Source organism: Amaranthus tricolor, chromosome 3 (genome assembly GCF_026212465.1).
Source record: "Amaranthus tricolor cultivar Red isolate AtriRed21 chromosome 3, ASM2621246v1, whole genome shotgun sequence".
Classification (NCBI taxonomy): Eukaryota; Viridiplantae; Streptophyta; class Magnoliopsida; order Caryophyllales; family Amaranthaceae; genus Amaranthus; species Amaranthus tricolor.
This window is the reverse complement of record NC_080049.1, coordinates 29,285,948-29,298,485: the sequence shown is the minus strand read 5'-3', so window position 1 is coordinate 29,298,485 and position 12,538 is coordinate 29,285,948. Positions and strand designations below refer to the sequence as shown.

At 33.9% G+C, this 12,538-nt stretch overlaps 3 protein-coding genes across 3 annotated transcripts; 2 read left to right on the top strand and 1 right to left on the bottom strand.

The window, feature by feature from the left end:
- Positions 1-2,952: 2,952 nt before the first annotated feature.
- LOC130807476 (3-ketoacyl-CoA synthase 5-like) lies at positions 2,953-4,576 on the top strand. The gene has a single exon (XM_057672685.1). It carries the CDS (start codon positions 3,127-3,129, stop codon positions 4,471-4,473), a length of 1,347 nt encoding a protein of 448 aa, XP_057528668.1. The 5' UTR covers positions 2,953-3,126; the 3' UTR covers positions 4,474-4,576.
- A 557-nt stretch (positions 4,577-5,133) lies between these two features.
- On the top strand, positions 5,134-7,870 carry LOC130807477 (tetraketide alpha-pyrone reductase 2-like). Its single transcript, XM_057672686.1, has 6 exons — positions 5,134-5,585; positions 6,196-6,368; positions 6,452-6,640; positions 6,756-6,918; positions 7,153-7,342; positions 7,421-7,870. Exons 1-6 carry the CDS (start codon positions 5,480-5,482, stop codon positions 7,560-7,562), a joined length of 963 nt encoding a protein of 320 aa, XP_057528669.1. The 5' UTR covers positions 5,134-5,479; the 3' UTR covers positions 7,563-7,870.
- On the bottom strand, positions 7,666-11,383 carry LOC130807475 (uncharacterized). The gene is made up of 2 exons (XM_057672684.1): positions 10,735-11,383; positions 7,666-9,539 (listed from the first exon to the last, which is right to left on the bottom strand). Exons 1-2 carry the CDS (start codon positions 10,999-11,001, stop codon positions 8,085-8,087), a joined length of 1,722 nt encoding a protein of 573 aa, XP_057528667.1. The 5' UTR covers positions 11,002-11,383; the 3' UTR covers positions 7,666-8,084.
- Positions 11,384-12,538: the final 1,155 nt, after the last annotated feature.

The following is a 12,538-nucleotide window of genomic DNA, read 5'->3' as shown; positions in this document are numbered from 1 at the left end:
TTTATATTGATGGAGATTTAATAATATATTTCCTCTAACTTTTTCTTGTAAACCTTCCACGCATATTATTTTTACTTTTTAAATTGTTATCATCTCTATTATATAAACGTAAAAAGTATAAATAGTAATATTATTATGACCGTACATTAAGACAAATTTTAAAAAGTATCACATGATTATTGTTTTTGCTCAAGATAAATTCATGCAAATAAAGAAAATAGGAAGATATGTTGTCATGTTTTTATATCAATAATATCCTTACAAAAAATGAAATATCATAGTGAAATTAATAATAAGTCAATATTTTTCAATCATTTCTCAATGAAATCTAAATTTGTTCTTAAAAATATATAAGAATGTATATTAATATGCTTAGTCATATTATTATTCAAGATGTCTATGTTCCTTTGCCTTATAAATGACATCATATAATACATATTCCTTTTGTTCAATAGTCATCTTTTCATTTAAAATATGTAATGAAACGAGTAATAATAAAAGATAAGATTTATCAAAAGTATTCACTGATTAGTATAAGTAATGTTTATTATTGCTTGAAATCATACCATGAGTTAAGGGGTTTAGAAAAAAGAAGGGAAGGATTATAATGAGCAAAATGGTATCATTAACATGAAATAATCAAGTAAATTTTGAGAAATAAAAATATAAATATGAAATGCCCATTTAGTTAAATTAGTTAGTTTTTTCAAAAAGATGTTCCAAAATGAAATGATTCATAATGGACAGAACTTTGTGAAATGATCTACACTATTTGATGTCAAAGGAATTATACAATTTTTGGGGGCAATCAGTGATGAAAATTTGAAATCTATAGGCTAAAAAAAATTAATTAAATAAAATAAGATTTAAATTATTTTCAAAAGTAAGCGTGAAAATCCCAAATCTATAATTTGGAGCTGTTTGCAGTTACTAACTGCAAACAGGTCAAAAAAGACAAAATAGCTGTTCGCAGTTACTAACTGCGAACAGCTATTTGACCTGTTTTGACCTGTTCGCAGTTACTAACTGCGAACAGCATGCTACACAAAAACAGGTCAAAATAGCTGTTCGCAGTTACAAACTGCGAATAGCTATTTTGTCTTTTTTGACCTGTTCGCAGTTAGTAACTGCGAACAGCTCCAAACCATAGATTTGGGATTTTCACGCTTACTTTTAGAAAATGTTTGATTCTTAGTTTAAATATTTAATTATTTTTCTTTTTCTTAACAACTTCAAAAATTCATCAGTGCTCAGAGGTCCAACTTGCAAAGCTGATTATTTTTCATGTTGCAGCTTGATTAGATGATACTCATAAATGTGACTTGATTCTTCTTAGTCTGATCCTTTTATAGTGTTTGTGTGCTGGTGTTGTTTTTGTGTTGTACGGCCGCTTAGTATATTGTGTTGTGATTTTGTTGTTTGTGTTGTGTGTACAGTGTAGTGTTGCTTATGCTTCCCTTCATGTGTTGGGAAGAGTCTTATTATAGCTTTAGGTCCCTTGTAATAAGTTTTTTTTTGAAGTAATAAAATCTCTTTCTTCCAAAAGAAAAAGAATTTTGTAAAATTTTCATTTATAAAAAATGAAAAAAACATAAGAACAAAGAATACAATATATAGTCCTGATAGTGAAGACAAAATGACATATGACATTCTTATAAAATATGTAAAATAAAATATAAACATATAAATCAGCATATAAACAGGCATATTGTAATAAAACTAATAATTGCAAATTTGCAATTAGAGTTTATTTTCCATCTAAGCTTTTAGTCTAAAACTGGCATGTGTGATTAGGCAATATCAACTAAATATTTATATTGCTAATTAATTCATCAATTAAAATTGCCTAACTTGGAGTAAGAAAACTAATTGTTGCAATAAGAATTTATTTCCTATGTATAGTTTTAGTCTTTAAATGACAAATGTATATGGACATATCAACAAAATCTTTATGTATGTGATATTATTCATTATAATATAATTACAAGGTTTTTTAATTCACATTTTAAAACTGAATATCAATATTTTTATTTGAAACTTTACATGGGAAAATTTCTATTTTATAACTTTTTGACAATATTTAAAATTTAATATATATAAATTAACCAAACTAACATAATTATATATTGTAGGACTATATCTATCTAGTTTACAACTAATTCAAAAACACTCCTCTCATCTACCTAAGTTTGATACCAACCTTTCAAAGATCAAATCAACAATACAATTGAATGATTGATTATTGACCATAAAACACATGACATAGCCATTTCTTAATGGTTTGCAGCTGTATACATTTCTTCTCAATGCAACATGAGAATAAATTTCATAGCCAAGGCTCCAAACCCATGAGCCAAAATATTATTCACTCAAGTCACAACTATAGCAATAGCTCTTATGAAGTTGTAAAATATAATTCTATAATTGTACTTCCTCCGTTTCATATTAGTTGTAATATTGGTAAAAATAACATTATTTATATATCACTCTTAATTTTTGATTAGTTTTTAATCTATAGGTTAAAATATAGTCAAGTGAGATCTTGTTTGATTCGTCTCATTACAAAGATTATTAATATCAAATTTTTATAATTTTTATTATACATAATTAGAGATACTAAGGATTGAATTAATGCATTGAACTGCGTGAAAAAAAAAAAATATTACAAGTAAATTGAAACAGAAAAGGTATGTTTTAGTAACCAATTTAAATTTTAGTGAAAAAAAAATTAATATTGACTTTTTAAATGTTTTATTTTTATTTATATGGTAATTCATTTCCCTTATCTCCTCAAATGGTATTTAAATCTTTTTTTCCTTAATTTCTATTCAAACATAGTGTTAATATGCTCGCATGTCTACTTATTCAATGCCTTTAAATCCCCCTTCTTCCTCCTTTATACCTCTTCACATCCATCATCCTTCCCTTTCCTCACTCATTAGTTCAATATTAATCATCTAAAAAGAAGACATCATCAAACAAAAGCAATGTCCCCAAAATTACTAGGGTTTTTAAGGGCATCAATAAAGCTCAAAAATGTAAAACTAGACTACCACTATTTAATAAATCATTTCATCCCCGGTCCCCCTTATCATCTTTCCCATCATAGTTACTATCTTTGTTCAAATGTTCCACCATCTAAGTAACATCTTCATAAGCCTTTTCATTCCTTTCCAAAAACTAAATTACCTTCAAATCCTCTATTTTTCTTCACTTATCATCTTCATATTCATCATCCATTACATATCTCGCCCTCATACAGTCTACTTGGTCGACTATTCTAACTATAGACCACCCACCATACTTAGAGTTCCATTCCCATCCTTCGTGGAACATTCTAGAATCATTGTCGATGATAACAAAATCGTCGATTTTCAAATGAAAATCCTAGGACGTTCAGGACTAGGAGACGAGACTTGTTTACCTCCCGCCATCCATTACATCCCACCAAATCCAACTACAGATGCAGCTCACGAGGAAGCTAAAACTATCATCTTCAGCTGCCTCGACAAACTGTTCTCGAACACTGGTCTTAAACCCAAGGATGTTGATATATTGATTCTCAATTGTGGTTTATTCTCTCCTACACCATCTTTATGTGCCACTTTAGTGAATAAATACAAGTTAAGAAGTGATATTGCAAGTTATAATATTTCAGGGATGGGATGTAGTGCAGGATTGATATCAGTAGACTTAGCCAAAGATCTACTCCAAATACATCCAAACTCAAACGCAGTAATAGTAAGTACGGAGATACTGACTCCGAACTACTACCAAGGAAGTGATCGTGCAATGCTCCTCCCGAACTGCTTATTCAGAATGGGAGGAGCTGCGGTTTTATTATCCAACAAAACAACGTGCAGAAGTCACGCAAAATATCAACTTCTTCACCTTGTTCGAACCCATAAAGGATCCGACAACAAATCATTCAAATGTATAACAAGAGTCGAAGATAACAAAGGTAAACTCGGGATTTCCCTTCAAAAAGACGTGATGACTATAGCAAGGGAAGCACTTAAATCCAATATTACAACTATAGGTCCTTTGGTGCTTCCTACATCTGAGAAAATCCTTTTTCTATTATCCTTCTTTGTGCGGAAGCCTTATGTACCGGATTTTAAAAAGGCGTTTGAACATTTTTGTATTCATGTTGGTGGTAGAGCGGTGATTGATGAGCTTCAGAAGAATCTACGGTTGTCAGATGAACATGTAGAAGCTTCTAGAATGACGCTTCATAGATTTGAGAATACATCATCGTCATCATTATGGTATGAATTGGCATATATTGAAGCAAAAGGAATGATGAAGAAGGGAGATAGAGTTTGGCAAATTGGATTAGGAAGTGGGTTTAAGTGTAATAGTGCAGTGTGGAAGTGTTTAAATGGTGTGACAAATAGTCCTACAAAAGATAGTCCATGGTTTGATTGTATCCATAAGTATCCTGTTCATATTCCTGAAGTTGTTAAGCTCTAATTTAGCTTCAGTTCAGTGAGACTTTTTCCTTTTTGTTTTTAAATTTTATTTTTATTTTTATTTTTGTGGAATGTGATATTTGTTGTATTCTGTATGTGCAATTCTCAGCTTGAGACGCGCTTCACTCAAAGAAAGCTACAGTTTGGGTTTAGGTTTTAATGAAATATACTAGAAATTTATTACACAAATTATTGTTGTATGAGGTGCTCTCATTTTGAGATGCGCTCTATTTAAGAGTTAAATAGTCCAATTAATACAAAATAAAAATATGGCATTTTTAATTTGAGGCATTCCACAGTAGATTTTATATACCAATAACTTTGATTTCCATACACTTTTTGATTGGATCATTTCTTTTCTTTCACTTCATATCTAACATTGATATTAGCTTTAAATAGACTCTATCTCTCCATTTTATCCATACATTCATCAATCCATATTGTCTTATTCTACCCCGATAAATTTTAAATGTAATTTTGTGGTATTGTAGCAAAATTGAATTTCGAGCAGAGAAGGGTAAAGTATGCCGTCATTCAATCCTTCTTAAATCCTGAGCACGATTTACTGGATATGATGATGATGATAATGTATAGCAAAATCAAAGGGATCAAAAACTCAAAACATTTTACAATGTCATCCCAAAATTAAGAAAGTCACGCTATTATATTGCTACACTAATTATAGAAAATCACAATTTTTTTTAGAACATGGTAAAACCATGATGATCTTGCAAAATGTTTAGAATTATGGAGCACAAAGGAAGTGAGCTACGTAGCTTTGTGCACTCGTGTCTTGAATGACCAACCTACTTATGCAAACTATACATATATACATATTGCAAAAAAACAAAACTTAACATTTTCAATGTTTTAAGTACCAAGATCAGAATATGTGTATTCCTAACCTGATCATACATATATGATGAATGCGATCACTAGGATGAATCTAAAATTCTAAGCAACAAGGTTAAGTACCCTCAAATTCCACGGAAGAATTGCAGACAAAAATGCCGGTGTATTGTGTGACGGGAGGCACTGGGTTCATAGCAGCCAACCTCGTCAAATCGCTGCTCGAAAGGGGTCACACTGTACGTACCACAGTTCGGAATCCAGGTTCCAAAACTCCCAACACTTATTCCTCTGGTTTTTATATGATTATATTAACAGGTCATGTGATTGTCGGTAATAAATAATGGAATTGATAATGGAAAGTTAATATAAATTCGTAGGAAAATGTCTTTGACAAGTTTTATGTCCATTCTTGGCTCTTGCTATACATTACTAAACTCATTTTCTTCCCAAGATTCATTTCAATACTACACTCATTCTTACTACCACTATTTTATGGGACGTAAAATGCATTTGAAGTATATACACATCAAAATATGGGCATATAGTTTACAAAATAATGAAATGTGTTGGTAAAATTTTATGTGAACTATTGGGTTTAATTTATTGGTTTATGTAATCTAATAAATTTGGGCTTGTACACAAGACCCACACAAGAGGAAAGTTGACTGGATACAAATTTGATGAGGTTGCATCCTAAAACCAATTGATAATAAGAGGAGTAGCCCATCAAGCTTATATCTTCATCAACCTCCCTCTATTCTTTTGATGTGGGATTACATGTGGTTATTTTCCAATATAACCAATTGTATTCTTTTGGGATTAGAGCTTTGGCATTGTTTTATTAGCAATATACTCATTATATGTGAATCAGAAAACGAAGAGAAGGTAGGATTCTTATGGGAAATGAAGGGAGCCAAGGAAAGACTCAAAATCATGAAAGCTGATTTGATGGAGGAAGGAAGCTTTGATGAAGCCATCCAAGGAGTTGATGGTGTCTTTCATGCTGCTGCCCCTGTGCTCGTCCCATACGACGAAAATGTTTATGTACTACTCTAATCACTCCCTCTATCATTTGATCATAGTTATATCAAAACTTATATGTGATAAAAGTATATAAATCCATGCAGGCAAATCTGTTTGAACCTAGTATAAAAGGAACATTGAATGTTCTAAAATCATGCATAAAGGCAACAACTGTTAAAAGGGTTGTATTTACCTCTTCATGTTCTGCAATAAGATACCATCCAGACATCCAGCAAAATTCTGTTCTCAATGAGTCACACTGGAGTGATCCTGACTACTGCAAGAAAAATGAAGTAAGAATCATATAACTTCCTTATTGGAATTAATCAACAATCAAAATATTATCATCGTATGAAATCCCTATCATCTTAATAACAAGCATTTCAAATTTTGTCATTCCATCATAAGCTTTGGTACCCGTGTGCGAAGACATTAGCAGAGCAATCAGCCTGGCAGATTGCCAAGGAAAATGGTCTGGATTTGGTAGTGGTTAACGCATCCTTCGTTGTCGGTCCATTGCTTGGACCACAGCCCACCAGCACACTGTTACTGTTGCTGGGCATTATTAAAGGTGCCACTTTTTCTACTATTGTCAACAAAATCCTTGATTTATCATATGATGTGTTTCTATGATAGAGTATATAGCAAATCATGGTGCTACAGCCATAAGTTTAAACTTATAGTTGTAGACTTGTAACATGACAAGAAACCAAGTCAGCCAAAAGCTTAAGCTTATGATTGTACCTCAGAATATGTTATATAATCTATCCTTCTAAAACACGAAACAAATTTGTCGGATGTATAGGTGCAATTGGTGAATATCCAAATCAGGAAATAGGGTTTGTGCACATAGATGATGTAGTAGCCGCACACATACTTGCCATGGAAGAAAGCAAGGCAACCGGGAGACTGATTTGTTCAGGGGCAGTGGCTCACTGGTCTCAGATCATAGCAATGCTGAAAGCTAAATATCAAGAGTATCCATATGAAACCAAGTGAGGAGATTATAAGCACTAGAAAATCGTCAATATGTTAAACTATTATGACGTACCTTATGGTTAATTGTGTTGCAGGTGTGGAAGTCAGAAAGGAGACGATAGGCCTCATAGCATGGATACTACCAAAATCCACCAGTTGGGATTTCCTGCCTTCAAAACAATTCCTCAAATGTTTGATGATTGCATCAAAAGTTTTCAAGATAAGGGCTATCTTTGATGCTTATTCAAACGCTCTGTGATGTAGAGTCTGATTTGAATAAGGAATATTGTGCTCGAACTTTTGAAAATACTAACAGTTTTATAGTGTAATAAGATAGTAGTAAAAAAGGTAGACGCATTGTTATTCGATTCTAGAACATCTGATACAAAAAACTCTTGAATACAAAATAAGAAATAATTATATGACAATTGTAAAGGCACCTCAGCAGTGCACTGCATAACCAAAAGATCCAAATTGAAACTTGTAGTTTCAAGGTACACATACTATGAAATGACATGAGCTTTTTTGCTCTTTTTCTACCCTCATAAGCTCCCGGCTCAACCAGAAACTTAAGTTAGCTCTAGTAGCTAATAGCTATTCCTATCTTTTTGTAATGCATAAATTCAAAAATGAAGATTAAAGTTGTAGGAGTGGGAGCACAGTGAGAGGTAAAGATAACAAAAAATTACGGGGAACATACGTAACTTCCCTTCTCAAGCTGAAAGGGAAGGTCGTGCTTCATGGAATAATTGATGGCAGCTACTCCTGATAGGGAATTGTACAGGTCGTAACCTTACTCATTCTCATCTTCTCGACTTGTTTCGGCAAATGGGAATGCAACAGAGGATCATAAGTTGGACTATTTAGAGGACGATACTCAGGAAATAGCCTACCATTTCTAAATTGTACGCCACATGCATTGCAAAGTGTATTTCGTCCCATCGGTCCTGGCCTCCATTGCGGGGTCCTCGTTGATTCACAATGTAAGCACATCTTGACAGCTTTTGATTGACGTTTCCGTTTGAGATTTGAATTAGAATCAAAGTTATGATTACTTTCTCTCATCTCCTCAAATTTCTTGGCTCTCTGAGCACGGTTCTGGTACTTCTCATTATTGTTATCCAGCCTCATATCCTCGAACTTCTTGGCTCTCTGAGCACGGTTCTGGTCCTTCTCATTATTGTTATCCAACCTCATCTCCTCGACTCTTTCAGATTCAAAAGTAAGTCTTTGTTGCCTGCCACTAATATTATCTATCCTCATCTCTAGAGTTTCTGCACAGGAAGAGTTCAAAGAAACATTAAGATCTGGAACCCTCTCCTCAATTTCATTGGGTTTAGGAGTAGGATACGGATGCCTTCCAATTTTATCAAACAATATCATCTCCTGGGGTTCATTGTCCAAATTGAAACCCAAAGAAGGATCAAATTCTGAACTTGTCTCTTCAACTTCGTTGGGTTTATGAGTTGAAATTGGACACCTCTCGAGCGTCTTCCCCAATATCATCTCCTGAATTTTCTTGTCTAAGGTGGAATGTGAAAGACCAAATTTTGGAGTCTTCTCAACTTTCTTGGGTTTAGGAATAGGGATTGGACATCTTTTAGTTGGGTTACTCCTCATATCCTGAACTCTCTTTGGCAAATAGGTGTGTAAAGAAGGATCAAATGTTGGACTCCGTAAAGGACGGTAATTAGGAAAAAGCCTACCATGTTTATACTGAACTCCACATGCATTGCAAAGGGTTTTCCGTCCCATGGGTCCTGTCCTCCACTGAGGGGTCTGTGTTGTTTTGCAATGCAAGCATTTCTTGGCTGCTGGTTCATAATCCAATTCAAGTAAATCACTAATTGTCCTAGTCCGTATCTCCTTGGCTGAAATAGAATTATCACTTTCATCGACTACAGAGGACTTCATTAAATTTTCTGATTCTGATTGGAATGTCTGAATTTGCCCTCTAGACAGTCTGATGCCTAAACTCTGAAGGGTTCCCAAAGAATTGTGCTTCATGGGTTGATGGTGTTGGCTTTGAGGATGCATTCTAGTCTTGACATCAATGTCAGACATCCTAGTCCGAAGCACTGAAACTGGGCTTGAACCTTGATGTTGGTTGTAAGAATTATCCTTGAGAAAGGAAGATTTTCCTTCAACTGACACCATGCTTCCATCACAGACAGACTTGTGAAGACGATCCGCCAATTCAACTCTATTTTCCCACTGCACCAGTAATAGATAACAAATCGTAAAATTAGTGATTTGAAAAAATTAAATGAAATGACTAGATTATTGTGCAGCATAATTTGTGCTTATATATACTTAAAGAAAAGGTAAACGGTTCTACTAGAGTTGAGAGATAGAAGGACGAAGTCAAGTAACGAAACTACTCAGGAGAGGAAAGAAAACCACATCTGAAATCAGATCAGAACTACCAATAGCAAAACTTTTGGCCCCCATAGAAATATGAAGTAAGTTTAAGCTCACTATATTCAATAAGCAAAGTCTTTATGGGACATAGCATTTAGGAACAAGGAAAACAGGACATCTTTATTTCCAACAAAACTGCTTCATATATACACATCCGTCTCTTTGAATTTGCTACATTGTGGTAAGAAAAAACTCTCACATAGAGAACCACAATGTAGTAAACTCAAACATAGGAGTACTTATAGGAAGTATAATTAGATTAGATCCTATGTAATATTCAATCTTGGCAACTTCCATAATTTATATTTACAAGCGACGACTAAACGTCCATATCATGTGTACTTCTTATTCATGTGTTGCAAATGAGGTTTGCTACCAAGATTCGGTGGAATAAACCTCTTTGCTATCACTAAGGTAGAGTTAGGAAGTTTCTGTTAGTGGAGTGGAGACTAGAGAGTGAAGAATGTGGATAAGGGAAGAGGCCATTGAGAAGTGGTGAACAATAAAATAATTGTGCACTGAGTCTATATTAGACTTATTCAACAAGGTAAGGTTGCATAAATCTGAATCCTAAAAACCGTCTAGATGGGGCAAGTAAGTGAACTCCAAATCATGGTCCTTGGATTTCTAACTTCCTTAAACAAGGGTTGCAATGATCAAGTTAGATCAAAGAATATATCCAGAAAAATAGTCGCTACACACAAGTCACAAGGATACTGGACAATGTAAATGGACAAGCAAACCAGGAAAAGCCTTTCAACCCATCCTCCCAAAGTCATCATATTTTAAAAATCTAGATTTTAGCCCTCATCTTTCCATAAGATTTGTTCACTAGAGTCACAGATTTTTAACACAAACATACAAATATATATTCATAATGAAAACTTTATCATCAACTTGAAACATAAACCCAGTCAACAAATCAAATGAAATAATCAAGCTCAAGCAATCCGCCAAAAATAAACAGAATTCAATAAATTGAACTTACAGAAGGTAAAAGACCCCATTGGAGCTCTTCATTGGTCCTCTCTACTGGTTCATCATCAAGAGAATTAGAAAGCCATAAGTCATCATCCAGTCTACTATATTCACCCATCAATTGCCCATATTGATTGACAATACCCAACTTTAACTCTTGCCCGCATAAAAATTGGGAAGTGGGTATCAGATTATTCCCCTTTTCATCATCAGATTTAGATGAATCCCCATCTTCAATCCTTGTAATTGCAGAACCCATATCATCAGAAGCAGCCATAACTAAATGTATAGAATTTTGATGGAAAATCAGATATGAAATTCCCTCAGGCTCACATTGATCGCAGTCAAGAAATCGGCTCAATCTTGCCTTAAATTGATTGGATAGCTGAATGATCAGATAATGGTTACCGATTTATCAATGAATGATTACTGACTTGGTTTACACGAAGAAGAATCTTCAAGATTTGGTAAATAAAATATTAATTAATGTATCAATTGACCGATTTTGTTTTGATAAAAATAAAACTCCATATGTCGACGAAGGAGTGTACTCCTCCGATAGAGATAGGTATGTAGTTATGTACATGTTGGGATCAGATCCGATTCAGATCCAGATTTATCTTTTTTAATGATTTTGGATTTGCATTCAAATTAAATACTTTTCTCTGTCTGTAAAATTTGTTCGGAAACTTTTTTTTAAAAGAACACAAAATTAAATACTTCTTACTATTTAGGGCAAACATCTCATTTACATGTCTAGGCTCGTTTACCCTAATTATCTCAAATTTATTTTAAGTAATGATTTTTGATACATATCGACATTTTTAGTTATGGTCCCCTTCTTATTTTGTCACAGATTGTTTATTAAGCATAAAATACACTTTGAAAATCGCTTAAAAAATATATAAAATCTTTCACGAATGAAGGGAGCTTTCTATTTGGAAATCATGAAACAACAAAGTGGTAGAAGAATGTAAGGGGTTGATTTTCGCTAGGGATGGCAATGGGTCGGACTCGGCTCGAATTATACATACTCCGGATTTTAGTCGAACTTTTTTTTTCAGTTCACCTCCACTCGGAGTCGGATTATGCATACTCCAAGTTTGCCTGACTCGGACTCTCGGACCTCCAACGGAGTCGGATTATTATCAAACTTTATCGTTGTGATATTGTACTAATGATTTAAAGCAAACGAAGTTAACAAAATATATTTTTCAAATACAATTTAACAAAAAAATATGTACTTTGAATTCAAGTTTAACATGAGAAATATTCCTAATACTACAATTTAACAAAATTTTCTCGCATTTTAATTTGGCGTATTTTATTTCTCTTGATCTGATTTGTCGTATTTTGATTGATTGATCTAAATAAAAATACCAAGTAGTTTTTCAAAATCGAAAATTACAATTAGTATGAGAGAGTGCTTGAATTAGTCACGTCTAGAGTTTTAAAGGAAACAAAATATTGGGTTAAAAGTCAAATTCAAAGTCGGATTTCCTTCAGGGACGGAGTCGGGAGGAATTGTCGGATTTTTAATAAGGTCCAACTCCGGTCCGTCTCTAACTCGGATTCGGATCGTGAAGTCGGAGTTGGAGTCGGATAACCTTTTCCTCATACTCGAATCAAATTATTTTTCTCGGATCGAGTCGGACCAGGGTCGAATTCGGACTGAATTGTCATCCCTAATTTTCGCCATTTTGTAACACTCCGGCCCCTCGGACCGCTGGTGACTACTCATGGAGACTGTAGACTAGCCCCACAAACCAACACAAGTCTTTCCAGCGCACTTTGGCCTCACTCGTGCGCACCCG